The sequence below is a fragment of the Pan troglodytes genome, chromosome 1 (assembly GCF_028858775.2).
Source record: "Pan troglodytes isolate AG18354 chromosome 1, NHGRI_mPanTro3-v2.0_pri, whole genome shotgun sequence".
In the NCBI taxonomy this organism is placed as follows: domain Eukaryota; kingdom Metazoa; phylum Chordata; class Mammalia; order Primates; family Hominidae; genus Pan; species Pan troglodytes.
In genome coordinates, this window is record NC_072398.2 from 31428653 (window position 1) to 31451227 (window position 22575).

A 22575-nucleotide genomic window follows, 5' to 3' on the forward strand; every position below is an offset into this window, starting at 1 on the left:
TTTTTTCTTGCCTAGCTTCAGAGATCCATTTTGTTTTTCAAAAATTAGCAGCCACAATAATTTACCTACAATTGAACTCTTCATAGGATACTACAAGACAATGAACATTTCATACCAGAAATTGGTGTCAAAAGTATGAATTGCAACACAGACAACAATATGAAATGGGCATAAAACAAAGTTGAAGTGGACAGATTAGCAATTTGTCTTTTGAACTTACAAACATTAGTGTAAACTTTATTAAAGAAACAACTATGTTTTAGGAGAATTGCAGGGCATTCAGCTGAAAACTGAATTTCACAGTGTTATATACCATTTAGGAAAAAATAAGTATAATTTTCCCCCCACACTCTGACACACTGTAATCTCACTCTTGGAACATTACTAATCTACTTTCCATCCTCCTTCTCTACAAACCTCAACATATCCATATAATTGCGGCAGGAGTCAGACAAATGGCTTGGCAGATAGAAGGGGTCCGGTGAAACCCCACCTTCAAGCCAAAAACAGCTGGAGGGCTGAAAGACCAGACTGCAGCTTCCAGATAAAATCCGTGACCCAGAGTGAGAACTTCTATTCTTGTTTGCCTACCCTTTCCCAATTGGTTCTTTCCCAATAATGTTTTTTAACCAGTCAAATATTGCCTTTTCCAATACTACCTACAGCTCCCCTCTCCCCTATCCTGTGCCTATAAAAATCCCAGACTCAGCCACAATAGGGGAGATGACCCAACTTCAGGTGATAGACCACTTTCAGGCATCTGCTCCACATCATAGGAAGCAATGGTGGGGCCAAACCAGCCCTGGAGCCACAGGCCAGAGCAGGGCAAGGGACTGAACCAGCTGTTAACACTTCACCATCCATCCAGCTGCAGATGGCAGAACTAAAAGAGCTAATTAGCATGTTGTAACACCCCTTCTGGGGCTTTGGGGCTGTGGGCACCTCTGCTTGGGCACCACCGTGTTCCCCTTGGGCAACACACCTAGAGTGGCTGCAAGCCCTGCACGGAGGCTGCCCCTGTGCTGGTGTTGAGAATGGCTGGCCAGACCCTGCACTCACTTGCTCACACACACTCTCCTGCCAGGGACTGAGCATGCAGTCGCAGCAGCCAGCAGCTGGAGCACAAGCCAGGCACAGCCAGGCAGGCTGAGTAGATGAGGCATCTCCTCCTATAATCCCTGCAAAACGACCAAGAAAAATCCTGCATCACAAATCAAAGGAGCATTGATCTAGAAGAGGGTATAAATAAAATAAGAAGTCCTTAGAAAGAGGGAGAACCAAAGAAACAGAATCCACCGAAGTCTGGCCAGAGCTCAGTCTAACTGAAGTTCAGAATCTGGGGAGTTCCCTTTTTTAAATCCTTGCTTCCTCACTGGAAGTCAGTTTGACTACAGTACACTTAGGTATCCCCCAGCTATAGCTATTTATTCTCAGGGAATAAGTTTCAGAATCTGGAGTCATTCTATTGGAAAAATAGAGACTTCAGCAACAAGGTTGAGGCTGAATGTATGTAAACTTGGTCTTGGGTTATTTTCCCCCTGCAAATATAAGAATTGGGTATAAGATATATGTCATTTTGAATGAGAGACTTCTTCCTGGATGGGGTCAGCCAATCAGCGAAAGCCATAAGCAAGAGAAAACACTAAATATTGAAAACTATGAATCAAGGTAATGGGAAAAAGGGACAAGAAATAGACTTTAGGATAGAAAAAACAATTCCACTAACCTCTACTCTTTTGCTACCTGGGTATATTTTTAAATGGGTTTTCCCCACATAAGTAATTCTTACCCTCACCTTTATAATATTGTCAGGAACCGGACTCTCTAAGCCCAGTATTTGGAGGGCTAAGATGACACCCAAGTGCTCACTATATAGAAAATGGAGGGTGAGTTTTACACAAGGCTGTCAGAAGATATACAGTTGTACATCTAGATGGCAGAGGGAGAGAAATGACTTGTGCAACTGAATCAGCTCATGGCGTTTGCATAAGATATTCACAGCTGTTCAAAGAAAGAGAACTGAAAATAAAAGTTGGGGGCCAAATTTAAATAGGATCCACAATGGAGTAGAAAAGATGCTGGAAGAAAAGCAGAACTCTAATCTGGAGTAAAGTCAAATTGAAGACTAAAAAGGAAATAAAGTGTCACAGAGAAACAGGAGGAATAGGGCCCCAGGAGCTAAGATAAAAATTTACTGAGCAATTTATTGCTATATTAATTGACTGTCACTGGCCTAGCAGCAAATCAGCAACAGGGGTTTTGTAAAGGCATACTGTGGGTTCTGACAGCAGCTTATATCACAGCAAACCTCCTTCAAATCGGTGTGTGTTATGATACTTGAGCAAAATCCTAAATCTCGTGAAGTCTTCCATTTACATACGAACTGCACAAACTAAATTTTACCTTACCAAATCCAGTTTATCTACATCATTACAGTATAGTCAGATAATCAAAAAAGGCTTAAAGATCCTCCAGCAAAGGCTTAAATAAGTTGCAACAAACACACTTTGAAACTTAGAAAAAACGTGTTAAAGTAAAGGACTTTTTTACTCCTTGTTTAGAAAAGAATGGGCCAGCATTCATTGATTTATTCAGGGATATTTATTTAACCACCTACTATAAGCCAAGCATTGAAGATACAAAGATGAAGATAGGATCTGGGCCGCATGAGACTTATAGTGTACAGGGGAGCAGGGGGTGGTGGGGTGGAGACAGGCATGTAAATTAGTAAGGATAATAAAATGTTACAGGTTCTATAACAGAAGTATGTCAATGGTAAAATAGGAACATAAAAAAGGAAAGTGATAAATTCTACAGGGGTAGGGGGATCATAAAGTCTTTAGAGAAAAGGTGACCCTTTAAAAAATAAATGCAGCAAATCAGGATATTAATATATATTACATAAAAGAAAATCACATACATATAATTTGTTCTTCATTACAAAAGACTGATATCTATTTAGGGATGGATAGGCTATAAATAAATTTGTAAAACTCCTGCCATTTCAGAAATGCTCCACTAGCCTCTTTGACAATTGAATACATTTTAGTTGTCATGGTAGCAATCAATAGCCAAATATATATAACTTACAATAGGCTTTGTTCATAAGGAAAATTAAGACAAAAGTTTTGTTCTTATGTACTGTACATGAAGGTCTTATTCATAATTTGGGTACATATATGTCTGTCTGGATATTATTGGCCATATAGATATTTGGTAGTTATCTGTTACCCTTAGAGATTCTTTCTTTTGAACACTCGCCATTCATGTTTAAATCACTTCTAGTTTTGAACTAAGTTACCAGGTAGCTTATGAACTGAAAAAGCAGAATCGTATTTATTAGAAATAAAACTTCAGCTACTGGTATCCAATTAGGATTGTAATCTTCAGACATAGACAACACAAAGGTATCTGGGCCACACACTGGTCTCTTTGGCCACTCACTCTTGAAAGTAGCAGAATTTTAAGAGTGCCATCTTGCAAAAATCCACTTACAAATAAATTGGCTGGAGTCCACTGACAGCTTCAGTTCCAGTCACTGGTCACTTGGATCAACCAATGCTATAAACTTATTGTTGTTGGGGAATCACTTATGGTCTTTCTGCCAGTGAGCCTCATTTCTGATTCCTCAACTCAGGAACATGAAATAGCACATAGTCTACTACCAAGTTAACCCATCTCAAACCTCTGAAGAGTGACTTTGAACTTCTTTGTTAGAGAAATGTCTCTATTATAAATTTCCCATAGTAACATTTATGTGCTCCACATAGCCTCACAGAAATTCCAGAGTGTCATTAGTGGATCGTTCCAACCTCTAGGTAAAGCCTAAGTCTTCGCTCCCCTCACTTTAATCCCTACCGCATTCCCACCCCTATGCTTCTCTCCCAAAATGTTGTTTTGGAGAGAAAAGGCAATAAGGAGGAGGATAGGAGAGGACAGGAGAGGCAGGGAGGGGAGAAGACAGAAGGAGAAGAGAAAGGAAGGGGAAGGGAAAAAGGATCCAGAATTATAAGGGAGAGACTTTATTGGAAAGGAGTATTGCAAGACGAAGTGGGAGGGTGACTACTGCAATCTGCAGAGGCAGACTACTGCATAGGGAGAACACTTTGACCACGAAATTTATAAGCAAGTTAAGAGGAAGGCAAAAAGAATTTTTCTTTCATAGGAAGGTATAAACAAGGCTAGAAGGAATCTGAGGTGGAGAAGTGGGATAAGAGGGTGGCATGACTGAATAGTAGATCAGAGAATCTTTTATCCTGAAGTCAGTCTATTATTAGGAGAGGATGTTAAGGAGATGCTACATGCAGGCCAATGTTCAGGGACATAGAGGAGGGAGAGAAGTTAAATCACAGGTTGCTTAACAAACATTTTGTTCCAATTAGTCAGTAGGAACAAGCAACTCAGCTAATCATTTGTGAGGTAAAGAATGGAAATTTGGAGGGAATGCATCTAGCCTTGTCATAGGTAAAAAAGTGGGGCATCCCCATATATATGTAACTGATACAAGGGAAGAGTAACTTTTTTCTTTTTCTTTTATAATTATTATTATTATTTTGCAGTAAGCTGTTTCTAAAACAGAAAAGGGTGTGGGGATTTCTTTTTTTTTTTTTTTTTTTTTTTTTTCTGAGACGGAGTCTTGCTCTCTCACCCAGGCTGGAGTGCAGTGGTGGGATCTCGGTTCACTGCCACTTCCGCCTTCTGGGCTCAAGGGATTCTCCTGCCTCAGCCACCTGAGTAGCTGAGACTACAGGTGCCCATGACCATGCCCGGCTAATTTTTGTATTTTTAGTAGACACGTGGTTTCACCATGTTGGCCAGGCTGGCCTCGAACTCCTGACGTCAGGTGATCCACCCTCCGCGGCCTCCCAAAATGCTGGGATTATAGGCGTGAGCCACCATACCCTGCCAGGTGTGGGAATTTCTTAACCTTTGTTGTTTTCCAGGATCACAAGACTCAGGTAAAATTCAACATTGCCCATTGACATTAATCAAAGATAAATTGACATTGGATGATGCTATTGGAAAATTGAGCTTTTAGTATATGTTGGAATAAGTAAAAAACTGCCTTCCAAGGGACTTGTACTGATGTGAATTTCTTACATATGTTTAGTCTAGGTAAAAGAAACCTTAATAAGCCAGACCAGAACTCAATATGAAGGTTTGAGGTAAAATAATACACAAAAGTACGCACCTTTCTAACTCTATCTTCTGTGCTTCTCCCTAGAAGCACAGAAGGGAGGGAGGATCTCCTTCTACAATCTCCCCTGGTGATCAGTGGAAATAGCTAAATGGGCATTAACTGCTTTAGGTTGTCAGTCATCTATGACTTTTTATTTTGGAGATCCATCTGACATGAAGTAAGAAGAAAAGAATCAATGGTGTTTTAGTCTCAGAGGTTAAGTTTATAGCAAAGCTGTACAAAACCTCTGAAATTCCCAGACCAAAGTATTCCCTTTAAAAGAGAAAAATTGAATTGTTTTCCTATATGAATATTACTGAGAAAGGCAAATAGCCTATTGCAGCTAGATTTTCTGCCTCTGGCTCAAGAAAAGCAGCAGGAAGATCTACTTCATCCTTTTATATTTTTCCTCAAACTCCAGGAGAACAAGCAGAGAGGAGGATGAAGAAATACTAGAGTGAGCTGGCTAGACTACCAGCACACTCACCTGAAAAGGAAAGAGCCTCTTTCTAAAGCAAAACACATAGTCAAAATAATGTTAACTTAGCCACTATGGTTCACCCCAGCACTTTCAGAAAGGATTTTACTACCTTGCCTCACTCAAAATAAAATCCATTATTTGCAGAAGAACTAACAGATTAATGAAAAAGAATATAAGGCAACATAGATTTTAAGGACACTAATGAAATTCACTTAAGAAATTTCTCCATTTATAATAGCTTAGCAATTAAATTATTATCATATTGTCTGAAACAAAAGAAATAATATTTTTGTTATGTCCATTCCCAAGATCAGTGCAGAAACCGAGTTCAAGCTCCATAATTGCTAAATTCAGTTTCCTATTAGGAAAATAACACATTAAAAATGAACACAGAACTGTTAGAAATAAAACTTCGAAGCTGGAAACTGACTTCATTACTGTTAAATCATATGAATAATTTCTAATTGATTTGTATTGGGCAGGAATCTTATATTTCACAACCATGTTCATCTATTTATCACAATGTATTCTATATGACATATGGAAACTAATACATTGCTTCATTAATATTTAAGTCTTTCTCTAGTTATGGCTCAGAGATATTCAACATTCTAAAACATAAGCATTTATAATTACATGTTTTACATTTTACTCTAATTTTTAATACTGCCAAGATTATTTAGCATAACTAACTTTTTAACTACATACTCTTTCTCTCTTTACCATTAGCATATCAATCAAATTTGCATTATTCTGCTTTGCTCATTTTATTAAAAGCGAATTCAGGGCACAATTGACTTTTCATTTGTTTAACAAGTGAAGAAATATTTACCCTGACAGCCATTGCATTGTAGAGATTCATCATCATAGTATAATATGCTACCTGTGAATCAAGAAAAAAAGATGGCATGCATTTCAGTTACACAAAGACAGTGCAGCCTATTTTTACATATAAAAGATAAGAATCTTTATACATAATACATAATAAGAGTTCTAGCCTTAGAAAAATGAAATCAAATGTTGTATTGAAGAGATAGGCTTCCTAATACATAATGCAAGCTTAACCAGAAAAATCTATGGTAGTCAAACTAGGAGCTAATGGAGATATATGATCATAAAATGCTCTCTGCTGAGTTTGATAATCAATGGTGCTCTACTGAGAATAGAATAACAAAGCAGAAATATTCACAAGTGCTGGTGACATGTAGTATTGTATGATTTATTCACTGGGGTTCTTTTAGCCAAAACTCACAGAAACATAAAAGGAATTCATATTTCAAGACGTCTGGTTTAATGAAAAATTCAAAGAAATGCTGTCTTCAGTCGAAATCGTTCAAGGATATGGATGCAGTGATGGAGCAAAATTGTGCCTTCCAACCATCTATGCAAAATGTTATGTACTTAGCTGCCTCCTGAGTAATCCTTGGGAATTTTGTTTCATTTAATATTCATTTTAACACCATAAAATCATAAATACAATGATATCATGTTACAGCAAATCCCTTGATATAGTGAAGACTTCCTGAAGTGTTGGTTTCTCTCTAGTAAAGACACATCTACATATTAATATACAAATTTCTGTTACAGTAAATCATTCAACAATGTAGCTTATTTCAATGAAAATATTCTTTAAATTAAGCTTCCCCATCTGCTCTATCTTTTAATTAAAAATATAAAATTAATATAATTCATGACAGTACAATAAACAATAAAAGCAATGAGATACATATTTTTAACATGGTATACAACTTTATCCATTTTTATTCAACCAAAATTTATTCACTGTAACTTGAGCCCAGGTAATAATTGTTATGTTTCAGGCAAAAATCAGAAAAAAGTGCCTTAACTCTTTATAAAGGGGCTTTCTGCCCCATGACAAACAAATTCATATAAAAGGGTTTCACTGTAATTAGTGTTGTTTGAATTGCCTGGTCTGATCCAAAGCAAATTGTCTGTGGATTATTTATCAACAGTCTGAGCAATTAAGAAACAGTTGGCTGCAATATGTTATTTACAAATGAACACAACAACGTTTCTTCATTTGAAGTTCTCTTTCTTCATGATTGTAAGCAAGGTGTAATTGGTGTTTGAGGTGATTTAAAATATTTACTTTAATAGTGTACTTCTTGACATCATATTGAAGCAGACATTGCTATTAAACATTTCTATAAAGAAGAAATACATTGGATATTATATATTTCCAAGAGTTTGGGTTCAGAAAAAGACGTTTCTTGTCTTTATCATATCATTGTTTAGTTAACAGTAGAGTGAATGTGTGAGCTTTTGAGTCACAGACCTGTGTTCAATTCCTGGCTTTGCTTTTAACAGCTGTGTGGCCATGAACAACTTACTGAAAGTCTCTCAGTCTTGATTTCCATTCTTAGAAAACTGGTCATTATATGCTTCATTGAGTTGTCGTGAAGACTAAAATGAGATCAAGTATCTAAGGTGCTCAGGACATAGCTAATAGTCATTATGAAAAGGATTATCAGTAGTGCTCACATTACACATTTTGTAGTTAAAAGTATGTAATTTAACTATAAGTAAAATTCTAGGCCAGGCGTGGTAGCTCATGCCTGTAATCCCAGCACTTTGGGAGGCCGAGGCAGGCGACTCACGAGGTCAGGAGTTCGAGACCAGCCTGGCCAACATGGTGAAACCCCGTCTCTACTAAAACTACAAAAAAGTAGCTGGGCGTAGTGGCAGGCGACTGTAATCCCAACTACTCAGGAGGCTGAGGCAGGAGAATCTCTTGAACCTGGGAGGCGGAGGTTGCAGTGAGCCAAGATCGAGCCACTGCATTCCAGCCCAGGTGACAGAGTGAGACTCCGTCTCAAAAAAAAAAAAAAAGAAAAAAAAAGTAAAATTCCAAAAAGTATAAAAGGCTCAATTTTATTATGAACTAACAGGAAAAAAAGATTCAGATTTTGAACCAAAGAATTCTGAATCCTGTAGTTAAGAGGTGAGAAAGCACTTTGATTCTCACATATCATTCTTAAGTGAACTACTAATTGATACCACATTTATTCTCAATTGTCTAGCCCAGATGCTTTAGAAAGTACTGAAAGAAGCATATGCAACAAAATATTTTATTATTCCATTTACATGAGGTACTAGAATAGTCTAATTCATACAGACAGAAAGTAGAAAGTGGTTACTAGTGACTGGAGGGAAGGGAGAGTTATTATTTAACATGTACAGAGTTTCAATTTGGGAAGATGAAAAAGTTCTGGAGATGAACAGTGGTGATGGTTATGTAACAATGTGAATATACTTAATGCTACTGAATAATACAGTTAAAAATGATTGAAGTGGTAAATTTTATGCTACACATATTTTACCATAATTTTTTTAAAAACTAAAAAAAAAAAAAACACATGTAAATGTGAACCGCATTTCCATAAGCTTTCTAAGAGATTCATATAAACACTTCAAACTTTTGTAAAATTTTATCTTTGTTTTTCCATTCTGAAAATGGTGATTATTTGTTATATTAACATTAACCCTTTGGGTTACTTGAACACTTAAAATGTAACTCATAGAAAGGCTCTAGTTCTTAAAAAATTATTTTCTAGAATTCTGTCTTAAAAGTTTTGTTTTTTTCATTCCATGAAATTGGGTGAGGAAAGCATATTGTACCTACCAAATGTTAATAACATATCCAAGAATGACAAGCCATTTTAATGTCTCAGCAGACAAAATTCTTATTTATTAATTACCTATTCCTTTATCATCAAGATATCGAGTCTACTTTAAAGGGGAAGATGAAAGATCTCGGGCGAAAATTAAGTATAAAAGAAGTAGATTGTTTTATTGCAGTGGAAACATGGTGCTCAATTTTAGATGTTCACCAAATATTTGTTGAATAAATGAAGAAAAAGAGGGAGGGGAAAAGAACAGGAAAGATAGGGAGAATTGATGTCTTGCATTTACATCAGATAGGATAGGAAGAATTCCTGGGATTAAAAAATAGCATTTGAACGTTATCAGCCATTTGTTAGCTCTATGTGGCCTTTGTCATATTACCTAGCTCAATTTTTAGAAAGCTTCTGAAATTTTTTAGAAGGAATATATTCCTTTTGAAAACATAATTAATTTTCTGACTGGTTGATATCCATATGGATCTTTTAGACAGGGCTCTTATTCAATGGAATTAGACCACAGAGGTTATACTTATTATTTATAACTGATGTCCTTTCTGATTTGTTGTCCATGAACTGTGATGACTGACCCAACTGTATACATGGCTGAGTATTTTGAATGTTATCCTGCCTGTAAGACAAACTTCTGAGAACCCAGTCCCACCATTGGCCATGTTGCTTTTCTATTTTATATTGAGGACTTGATTCTTTCATTTTTACCTATCATTTCCAACTAATCCCTGGGCTTTGTCAAGTCTTCTTTTCCTATGACTGAACAACCTACAGTCTTCATACCTGCTTAATCTTCTGTTTAATCCATTTTGAACAGTTCTTCTAGATTAATTTTGTAAAGTATTGCTTTTATCAACTCCTTTTTTGAATTTTTAAAATCATAGACTTTCAATAATTTCCAATTGCTTAAAGCAAGGCATCCTAATTGGGCTGATTGATGTAACTAACACACTTGAGTATTTCAGATCACTAGGAGAGAGAGAGATGTATAGTCACAAGCTAAGGCACATGCCACTTAACTATTTTTATTTCTCTAGTACGATAATGATTACTGATGAGAGTATATCCCATATTTAAGTTTATTTTTTCTCTATCAAGTGAATTACAACGTGGGTGGGGGACAAATGAGAACTACTCTCTTACAGGTCAAATTGATAAGCAAAATTCGCCACAATCAAGTGCCAGTTGTTTTTTTTCCAATTATCCCTCCCTATTCCTTTCCCTTAAACCTCAATCTGATCAAATTACTGCACGTTTTTTTCTTCTCCCTTTCATATTCATATGACTTTGCTTGCCTGAAATGTCTTACCATTCCTTTTTAGCTGTCCAAATCCTATCTCCCCTGTTTTCCTTATAAGCATTTATTTATAGGAGAAACTACCTTTTCTTCCCTACTACGAGTGCTACCAAGTGGAATAAGAAGCTAGCATTCCTAACTCCAAAGGGTACTTTCAAACCATTTCAAACCAGTAGGATGAACTTCTTTAAATAAATAAATAAATAAAAGAACCCATTTCTAATCTGAGGTTATTCAACTTTATTACTCTCTATTCCTTTTAGGTGTTCTTATCCTTCCTTAGGCTTCTGAATCACACTATCCTCTATCTCTCCTTGTTGCCCTCCCAACCTGCTCCCGCTATAGGGTATAAAGATTTTGGGCCGGGTGTGGTGGTTTACGCCTGTATTCCCAGCATTTTGGGAGGCTGAGGTGGGCAGATCACTGGAGGTCAGGAGTTCGAGACCAGCCTGGCCAACACGGTGAAACCCCGTCTCTACTAAAAATACAAAAAACAAATTAGCCAGGTGTGGTGGTGAGCACCTGTAATCCCAGCTACTCAGGAGGCTGAGACAGGAGAATTGCTTGAACCTGGGAGGCAGAGGTTGTAGGGAGCAGCTGCACCACTGCACTCCAGTCTGGGCAACAGAGTGAGACTCCATCTCAAAAAAAAAAAAAAAAAAGATTTTTAACACCTAGGTTAAAGTCTTACACTTCATTGGAACTTCTGCCACCATCCCAAGACTTTTCATATTCATGTCAACAGCACATTCAATTCCCTAATCTCACAATTACCCACCTTTTCCAGTCCCAATGACCCCACACTTCAGTTTAGCCTTATATTCTCAAAACATGCTCCAGACGTTGTCAACTATGACTGTTCCACCTATTGTTTTAAACCCAGACTGCAAATTCTTCTCCGTAAAGCCCTGGAGGCTTAATTTCTGTTAAAAGACTGTTTCACCCACTCTAAACAAATCTAGTATGGATCTCTTCTTTTCCTCAGTTTTAAAATCCTTCTTCGCATATTTTCATGTACAATATACAATAACTGCATGGTTTTTTTGTTATACGAACATACCATAAGTTATTTAATCTTTCCTTTATTGTTGAGCATTTTGGTTGAAAACCAAGAAAATATGAGCTTCAAGGATGAAATAATCAACAATTTCAAGTGCAAAACATTTAAAGTAATATGTATTTATAATAATTTTGAGTAATTTATCTAGATGACACGATGAGATCAACTGGCATCATTTGCTAGATTGAAAAATACAAAAGAAATATATGCATTAAAGTGATGAGAATGAAACCTTTAGAAGCCATGCACAATGGATAACAGACCTGATGAGCCTGAGTTTTTGTTATTTTCCATATTAGGGCCATCGACATTTCATAATTTTGAGTATAATCATTAAATTAATTTCTAATCAAGTAATTATGAGTATTTTGTGCATATGCTTTGCCTTGTTTGCTGGCAATTGATAACAATTTGGTCATTATCAACTGTTCTTTTTTTTTTTTTTTTGAGATGGAGTTTCACTCTTGTCGCCCAGGCTGGAGTGCAATGGCGGGATCTTGGCTCACTGCAACCTCTGCCTCCCAGGTTCAAGCGATTCTCCTGTCTCAGCCTCCCGAGTGGCTAGGATTACAAGCGCGCGCCACAATGCCTGGCCAATTTTTGTATTTTTAATAGAGACGGGGTTTCACTAAGTTGGCCAGGTTGGTCTCGAACTCCTGACCTCAGGTGATCTGCCTGCGTTGGCCTCCCAAAGTGCTGGGATTACAGGCATCAGCCACTGCACCTGTCCTGAACAGTTCATTTTTAAAATATCATTTTTTCCATAAAAAAGAATTAAAAGCCAATTATATTCTTTCTCCCAGTTACCAGTAATATTATCTTTAAGATTAGGTGAACCAAATCTAAACTTATATTATAATTATGATAAAAATGTGTTGTTAAAGTTTTAAATTAATATTAGTAACTCAGAGTCTTAAGTTGTCCTGTCTTTGAAGTTTAGACCCTAAGGAAAATATATATATATGTTTCAGTTTTCTGGTATTACACTAAAAGGTGAAGAATGCTGCCTTATTATCTTATAACTGATTTGGAAGTCCTATAAAGAAAAATATCAAAAATATTGGGCATTTTCTCATCTAAAAATAAACATGTGTTCATCTAATGAAGAGAAATAAAAACATCTGTGAAAGCAACAATGTCAATCTCTTATCACTTTTAAAACTAGTGACTGGTATTTTATACATTTTTGCCAACCATGAAAAGATCAAATTGTTGGCTTTTATCGTAACAACATGCAATGGAATTTGATGGTACATGTCATCATTTTTCCCATTTAAAGTTAATAAAACTTTCATTGTTCCTCTTTTAAATAATCATATATGAAAACATTGAAAGAAGTGTTATAATGGTAAGCCATGTATGAATACTGGGAACCTTGATTTCATCAGTATATAATGTTATTTTTATAATTTGAATAATTTCTCTTTTTAATCATAATCAATCTTTGTAAATTAAATAGTTCTACCATAGGCTATTAATACATTTCAACAAAAAAATTTAATTAAATTGAGTTTTAATGTGGTTGCCATACATATGTTATTCACTAGATGATCTCAATTTAAAAACGTAACATTGACCTGTCTAGGACTACAGTTATATATAATTATTTTATAACACCTCATATCAAACTAATTATATACTACAATAGCCTTTATACTTCTCTGCTCTCAGACTATGGTGATTCAAAAGTAGCACATCTGATATTAAACATAATGTAAATTGGGTAATGACAAAATATAAAAAAGGAAGGCAAATGTAAAAATATAACAAAATGTATACAAGCCATCCAATTTAGTTTTTACAGATAAATGCAGTCAGGGAACTCTCAAATTGTTAGTGCTCTTACAAGAAGCAAATGAAAGGATATTTCTACATTTTTGTGGTACTATTGCTTAAAAGAATGACTTATTTTTATTTCCCCATTTATGAAACGAATGGAGTAAGGAAGGGGTAAGGAAAAGCTAACTAGAACACTACACAGCTAAAACAAGATGGGTCCCCAAATAGTAGGACTATTTGATTGTACAATGAAATGAACAGGCCACAGTAAAATTAAACCAAGAGTTCAGCATGCATAAAATGCATGTGCACTGAGCACATGCACCAGGTGACAATAAGTTTGTTACCAATAAAAAGGAGAATCAGAGCACATCCTCAATAATAGGAAAGAATTTTCACAGTTGTGACCCAACAGTTCTGTACCCCTAAGATAGGCAAATTTGGGTTATGTTGCTAGATATAGCAGCATGAAAGTCAGCAGAAAGGCCTAAAATGGAAGTTGAAAAGAAAAACAAAAACAACAGTCATACAGGAAGCAAAAATGAGGCAAACAAATCACAAAACAAGACTGGAATAGCTCTATTATTGTGGGTTAATGAAGTCACTGCAATGCAGAGCACATGACTCTTTAGGACTTGATAAGCTATTTGATGTCACCATGAGAATTATTTAAAAGCTGGATAGAAATATTTTGGTATAGGAGAATTTTGAGGAAAGTTGACTTTCCTCACTAAAGAGATCCCAGAACTTCTATCTTTTCACATTCCTCTTTCTGCTTGAACTTCACATTTGACAACTCCAAGTTTCCTATAAGTTTTCTCCTCTAATTCCTGTGATATAACATCACTCTGTTTTCCCGTTTATTCTTATTTTTAATTCCCTTTCCTCTTCCTAAATTCTACCTAATGCATTCCACAAGCCTCAATTCTTAGACACCATTCTGTACTGTTCACATACTTTTTTCATTAGGTAGAAAATCCTGTCATCTTATAACTATGGATCTAGAACTTTTATCTCCAGTGCTGATCTTTAATCTAAGCTCCCATTCAATAGCTTGGTTTAACAAATATTTGTTGAGTTCTAATTTTGATGTGCCAGAGATTTTGCTGAGTTTGCACCATCGCCTTACAAGATACCACCACATGGAGGTGTCCTAACATCATCACAAACTCCAAAAGCTCCAAACATCTTTTTGTAAGCATAACCGAGTAACCCATTCAGAATGTTTCTTATACACATCCTTGCTTTTGTTATCATTATAACTATCAATCAGCTTTGCTAAGATAAAAATACAACCATTGCAGTAGGTTGCAAAACAACAAAAGTTTATTTCTTACTCACACTACATGTGAGCTAAGGTTCCCTGTAGCTATGTCCCACATATCTCTTCGTCTCAGCCCTAAGGTTGAAGGAGCAAGCTGGATCTAAGGTATGCCATTCTTTTGCCAGAGGAAAAGACCGAGAACACCTCTTTAAAGCTTCAGTTTGGGTGTGGCATATATCCCATCTGCTCACAACACATAGACAAGCCCCACATCGGTGGGATGAGTATGAATCATCCTTTTTATGAAGAAGGGGAGATGGGATGACTAATTTTGAACAAGAATACAATCCACCCTGGCACATACTGATGTTAATCATCATCTACATTGGTCACAGCAAACATCTTCCAACTTGTATCCCTGTGAATCATTTATTTATCCAGTTGGTAAAAATTTCAGTAGGCCTTTTATGTGTCAGTCACTGGGATATTTTTGAGATATAATTAGACTCATCACTGCTACTCAGGAGCTTCCAATCAAATGAGAGAGATGTAAATAAACAAATGTATCAGTGAGACAAATGCCTACATGACAAGCATTTAAGAAGACAAAATTAATGTTTTCAGTATTCCCGAATTTTACTTTCTACTAAGATTAGGAAAAGTTGATCTTCAAGTAAAGTCTTGAGGGATACGTAGGAAATCAGACCAATGAGAGGCATGTTAGAGTGAAGAAAAGCATTCCAGGCAGAGGGAACAGCATTTGCCAAAAATCTTTGGGTGATAAGGACACTGCATATTTGGGCAATGGCAAGTGGTTGAATACGACTAAAGCATATTTACATAGGTATAGCAAGAAGTGACATTAGATAAGAAGCAATGGTAAGACCATGGAAGACCTCACATGTCATGTTAAAAAGCAAAGGACTTTACATTGTATGCTATGGGAAGGAGAACTACAGGCATGGCAGTAAAATGATGAAGTTTAGTTTGGAATCAAGAGGCTTTTAAGAGGGAAAGTAAAAATGATTTGATGACCAATAGAAGGTGAGATAGGGAACAAGAGGTGGTAGAGAGTCTAGGATGACTGTTTCTCAGGGTTCGATTTCTGGTTGAATTGCAGTACTATTTACCTGAAAAAAAGAAATATAGGACGAGCCAATTTGGGCCACCCGAGGGACATCCAGAGAAGATGTTTAGTATTTAGTATGTGGATCTATATAGATATATATGGATCAGGAGCTGAGAACCCTAGGCACATCATTTAGTCTCCCTGAGTACCAATTTCTTCATCTATAAAACAGATACCACCTGCACATTCTTCTTAACAGAACCATTGCTCATGACATAATGAGACAATGATTGTAAAAACTATTTTTAAGTAAAAAATTCCTTTAAAAATATATTAATATAAAATTATTTTATAAAAGTCACACTGAACTCCTTACCAACCTTCTGTTATTCCCCACTGTCTGCATAATTTAGAGCAACTATCTAATTTTTTCTGTATATGTTATTCTCATTCCTAATTTCAAAATTTCATTCATGTTTTCTTCCCAAGGGTTAGCTGAAGTGTCATTTCCTTGACCTTCAGAGCCTATGTTAACTTCTCACCTGAATACTTATTACTTCTATTTGTGTGTGTGTGTGTGTGGTGTGTGTGTGTGTGTGTGTGTGTGTGTGTGTTTTGATGGGCAAAGTCTCCTTTAAATTGAATTTCTTTTTAAATTAATTTATTTAATAGATAATACATGCACATTGTTTAAAATTCAAACACTACAAATGAGTTGACATTGAAGTCTCTCTCCCATGCCTGTCCCTCAACTACTCAGTTCTCTTCCCCCCAGGCAGTAATATCATCAGGTTTTTCACGTGTGATCTTTCCAGAGATCCTTCCAGAGTCAAGAAAATTAAATCAGTGGCTTTCAAATCATGCCCTCGTGGCTCAGGCGACAATAGAAAACACAGGGAAAGAAATGAAGCAGTTGCATTTGTCTAGCTTCCAAAATAGTTGCACTGCCTATATTTTATGTGGGTCTATTTTGCATACTATAAGGGAATACTGAGACAGACTAATTCATTGATTTATTATTATTATTTATTATTATGATTTTTTGAGATAGAGTCTCGCTCTGTCACCCAGGCTGGAGTGCAGTGGTGCGATCTTGGCTCACTGCAAGCTCCGCCTCCCGGGTTCACGCCATTCTCCTGCCTCAGCCTCCCGAGTAGCTAGGACTACAGGCACCTGCCACCACGCCCTGCTAATTTTTTGTGTTCTTAGTAGAGACGGGCTATCACCATGTTAACCAGGATGGTCTTGATCTCCTGACCTCGTGATCCGCCCGCATTGACCTCCCAAAGTCCTGGGATTACAGGTGTGAGCCTCCACACCCGGCCCCAGACTGACTAATTTATAAAGAAAAGAGGTCAATTTGGCTCATCTGTATGTGGTATCAGCATCTGCTCCGCTTCTAGTGAGGCCTCAGGAAGCTTTTACTCATGGTGGAAGGTAAAGGGAGAGCAGGCATGTCACATGGCAAGAGAGGGAGCCGTTCAAGCTGCCAGACTCCTTTAAACAATCAGCTCTCATATGAATTAACACGAGAACTCACTCATTACTGTGGGGAGGGGACCAAGTCTTTCATGAGGGATCCTCCCCCATGACCCAAACACCTCCAACCAGGCCCCACCTCCAACACTGGGTTATATTTCAACATGAGATTTAGAGGGGACTGATATGGTTTGGCTGTGTCCCCACCCAAATCTCATGTTGAATTGTAATAATCCCCATGTGTCAAGGGTGGGGCCAGACAGAGATAATTGAATCATGGGGGCAGTTTTCCTCATATTGTCCTCATAGATAGGGAACAAGTCTCACAAGATCTGATGGTTTTGTATGGGGCTTTTCCTCCTTTTGCTCATTCTCTCTTGCTTGCCACCATGTAAGACATACATTTCACCTTCCGCCATGATTGTGAGGCCTCTCCAACCATGTGGAACTGTGAGTCCATTAAACTTTTTCTTTATAAATGACCCAGTCTCAGGTATGTTTTTATCAGCAGCATGAAAACAGACTAATACAGGGACAAACATTCAAACTATATCATATCTCTTTTACATACAGGACTAAGAATTTTGCTAAAATTTTAGTTAGAGGAGGTTTTATTACTAAAGTTTTAAAATGACTGTTCTACACCATTCATTTTATAACTTAATCATATACTGTATGACACTGTTATTATTGTATATAACTGTAAGGCCAAAAAAATTATGCAGCAGAAATTAAGAAAATGATGATTTAAGCAAACTTAATTTAGGACTAAGTGTGTGACAGTGTAGAGGTTCAAACAGTATCCTCAACTCATGTCCCACTGCCCAACCCAGGAAAACAGCAGATCATTTCATGCACTCTTGCTTCAGAAGATTTACATGTGATTGTCCATTCCTGGCTTTGTTTTTCTAAAACCTAAGCTCTGAGGCAATATGTTGGTGGAAGGTGGGCAGAGCAGTGTGAGGTGTAAAAGAAGTGGTGTGGGCATAGGATGAAAAGAGAGGAGCAAAGATTCCACATGCCTAAGAAAGAACTGAACATTAGCCTTCTGAAAGGAAGCAATGCAGCATTTGGCATTCCTATGGCTTCTGGGAGGTGGCTAAAACTCTAGGGGTAAGCTTCATGACAGCTGTGGAGAAGATGGGCCTCTAAGTGCTAAGGATATCAGCTCTGGTAAAAATTCCCATTCCCTTAATGTGGCTCAGCAGCCATAGAGTCCTCTAAGGATTAATTTGGAAGGTTCAAACACATCATCTTAGACAATGGACATCTTTTGAATGAAGGCTCCATGAAGGCAGGAATCTCTGATACACTGGCACTAGTTAAGTCCCACAGGAACTCTGTATAAAGGAGAAAAATCCCCAATAAGGGCTGAGATTGAATTGCCTACCAGCTCAATATATAAGGATTTTGAAATCAGGTCAAACTGAGTTTGAACTCTTCTCCACATAACAGTAATAGTAATAACAGCAATAGCAGTGTGTCCCTGAGGAAGTAAGCTGAGCATCAGATTCTTCATCTATAAAATAGTGATAATATTCATAGGGTTGGTGTAATACTTTCCATAGTTGGTGTACACATGAAGAATGTAAAATGCTTAATGCAATATTCCACTTTCACTAGGCAATCAAGAAATGGGAGCTATTTTAATCTTATTTCATAATTATTTATTAAGATTCCATTATGATTCTGTTTCATGCCTTATGTTAGGCAGTGTGTACACAATGGCAAAAATACATACATACATACATACATCAGACCTATTCCCAAGGAGCTTAGAGCTTACCAGATTTAAAAACCATCATGAACCAATCTAAATGAGGAAAAGCTTCATATTTTGATTTTGTTTTCAAAAGAAGCAAAAAAAAAATTAGATCCAAATCTGGAGAATCATTTGGTGATTATACTGGGTGATACCATTTTTGATCAAATCCAGTTGAGATGCTAAAGTAACAAAACAAATATTCTTAGGTGGCTTATTATTTGAACTCTTAAAAGTATTTTTTTAATCAGCAACCCCAGCATCATTAAAATAAATACACATTCCAAGGTGACTACTTTGAATACAGTTATTGAAATGTATGAAATCTTATATGTTTGATTAAAAAGAGGTCTCAGCCTGGTGCAGTGACTCATGCCTGTAATCCCAGCATTTTGGGAGGCCAAGGCGGGTGGATCATCTGAGGTCAGGAGTTCGAGAGCAGCCTGGCCAACATGGTGAAACCCCATCTCTACTAAAAATACAAAAACTAGCCGGGCGTGGGGGGTGGGGGAGGCACCTGTAATCCCAGCTACTTGGGAGGCTGAGGCAGGAGAATCACTTGAACCCAGGAATGTCTTATATGCATAAGTATACTCTACTGTCTTTGTCCATACCATTGACATACAACCCCAATTGCTTATAAATAATGGGACTAAAGGTGCTCATTACTCCACAGAATGTCTTAATTTCTTGGTCATCCTGGTTAAGTAATATGATTCTATCAAAAATTGGTTTGAAGAAGCTCCTAGTGAGAAAACGAAGGACTATTTGAGCACCAAACCATTTAGTGAGAATAGTTGACCATAACCCACCCATTGAATAAAATAGGAATCCATTACTTCATACTCATATAAATACATGAATAAATAAATAAATGGAAGAGAGGAAAATCTCTTATAGCAAAATGCTGGTAAGTAAATGTAGGAGAAACAATGGAATTAGAAAATCACTGTTGAAGATCTATAGTAATAATTGATTCTGGTAAGAATCGTAATTGGATGCTAAACCTAGCATACAAAAGTTTAATGAGGAAGAAGATGTATACATAGCATTTAAATATCCCCTCATGAGAGACAAATAGTAAGTTGACAGTGTAGAAACCCGAGAGACACTACTTTAATCAAAGTTAACAACATTTATTGGACAAACTGATGACATATGCATCATAATATGATGTATTAAGATGTATTTCTGCTAAAAATGCATAACCAGAATCTAACGCTGAAGAAACACTAGCAAGCAAAAATTGAGAAATAATCTGAAAAATAACTAGTCTGTACTCCCCAAAAATATTAGGGTTATGAAAAGTGAAGACGGACTAAAAAATTATTCCAGATTAAAGGTGACTAAACAGACACAACAAACACTAACTACAAAGTGAAATCCTAGTTTGTACCCTGGAAAAGATTTTTTGCTATAAATGACATTACTGGTACAATCAGTAAAATATGAATAGTGTCTATACATTAGCAAATAGTTTTGTACAGATGTCAATTTCCTGATTTTAATATTGTAATAAGATTATGTAGGGCCGGGTGCGGTGGCTCAGGCCTATAATCCCAGCACTTTGGGAGGCCAAGGCGGGCATATCACAAGGTCAGGAGATTGAGACCATCCGGCTAACACGGCAAAACCCCGTCTCTACTAAAAATACAAAAATTAGCCGGGCGTGGTGGCACGTGCCTGTAGTCCCAGCTACTCGGGAGGCTGAGGCAGGAGAATCGCTTGAACCCGGGAGGCAGAGGTTGCAGTGAGCTGAGCTTGCACCCTTGCTTGCACCCTGGGACAACAGAGCGAGACTCTGTCTAAAAAAAAAAAAAAAAGATTATGTAAACAATATGCATGCAATATATTGAGAGATAAGGGGGCATAACTTCTGTAACTTTGTGTCAAATGAATAAAATAATGTATATAGAGAAAAATGTATACAGAAAAGAGGAAATAATAATGCAAATTTTTTCACTTGATTAAAAAATGTGAGTGGAGAATATATGGAAGTTCTTTGTACTATTTTTGCAACTTTTCTGTAAATCTGAAATTTTTTCAAAATTTAAAACTTTTTTAAAGTGGCCTGAATGTAAATGATAGCACAATAAATTTTAAAAATCTTATGCCACCTGGGCACAGTGGCTCATGCCTGTAATCCCTGCATTTCGGGAGGCAGAGGCAGGCAGGAGTTGGAGACCAGCCTGGCCAACATGCCGAAACCCTGTCTATACCAAAAATACAAGAAAATTAGCTGGGCATGGTGGCAGGTCCCTGTAATTCCAGCTATTTGGGAAGTTGAGGCAGGAGAATGGTTTGAATCAGGGAGGCAGAGGTTGCAGTGAGCCAAGATCACACCAGTGCACTCCAGTCTGGACAACAGAGAAAGACTTTGTCTCCAAAAAAAAAAGTAAATAAGAATAAATAAATAAATAAAAATCATATGTCAAAATTGGAAAGAAAGAGGAAAAGGAAGGGAGAAAGAAGGTGGAGAAAGAAAACTTGTGTTTAAAAATAGTATTTAAAAGCCATCAATAGGAATTTCACATACAAAAGAAGCACTGATGTTTGATTACATTTTTTCCATACCTGTGAGACAAATGGACCCAAATGTGAAATAAAAATTCTGTATTAACATGGTATAAATTAAGTTTGGATAGAATATGGAATATATACTGTAGCCAATGGAATTCTTTGGTTTTATATGTCTTTAAATAGAAAATACGGGTTTTTCATATATATACCAGATAAAAGGTTATTACCAAAATCCCTGGCATTCAAATTGAAAAAGTAAAAGAAGAAAAATCAAATCTCCTCTTCACTGTTTAAGAATATGACATTATGCCCAGGAAACATCTACAACACTTCCTTCTATCTGACTTCTGCTTCCATTGGCTCACTGTCCAATGTCAGCCATTGTCAAAGATTCTTAAAACGATTGTTTCTACAACCACACTCATTTGTTTCCAGAAGAGCATCTTATGAAGATCATGAAGATGTAACTCTTCAACAATATAGAAGAGTATATATTTAACTATATTAATTTTAGTATATAAGCACAGAGACATAGACAATATGAAGGAAATACAAATTATCCTGATCACCTTTAATATTCTAAAATATCAAGTTGTAGATTCTAGGGTTATGAGTTGAATAGCAGTTTAGATGGATTGATGGTGAATCCAATATCTACACTTAAACCCTGAAAGTCTCTTTTCCCTCTTCAATTTTCTTTCCTATTTATTATAAGTACAGATTTAAAGACATCTGTCTTTGTGTTTCTTTGCTTTCCTCCTAATTTCTATTGTCACTAATTCTAAGAAAGACAAGCTTCAAAATGTAAGAGGTTTCCTGAGTCACTGTATAAAAATTGTATGCCTATGTATCTATCTATCCACACACTACACTCACTCACATATAATAAAATTATCATGTGATTATGCATAAGTGAGAGAAATGTAAAATGGAGCTAATCTGATTTGAAAATCACTCACTCATATTACTCCAAGCAAACTGCCTCGATAGTTTTTGAATAATACTAACAACAGCATCACAAATGAAAAACTA

The 22575-nt window shown here is 36.7% G+C and overlaps 1 protein-coding gene across 18 annotated transcripts in view; it reads right to left on the reverse strand.

The window, feature by feature from the left end:
* SPATA17 (spermatogenesis associated 17) overlaps positions 1–22575 on the reverse strand; it is a 226667-nt gene that overhangs the window by 182425 nt on the left and 21667 nt on the right. For 14 of the 18 annotated variants that reach the window (XR_010150312.1, XR_010150313.1, XR_010150310.1 and 11 more), the window contains exon 4: positions 6493–6543. The exons of the other annotated variants lie outside the window; for them this stretch is intronic. Coding sequence is in view for 6 of the 14 variants with exons in the window: in XM_016938874.4 (XP_016794363.3) it covers positions 6493–6543 (51 nt within the window). In the remaining 8 variants the exon portion in view is untranslated. The remainder of the gene's footprint in view (positions 1–6492; positions 6544–22575) is intronic. 18 annotated transcript variants of the gene reach the window in all.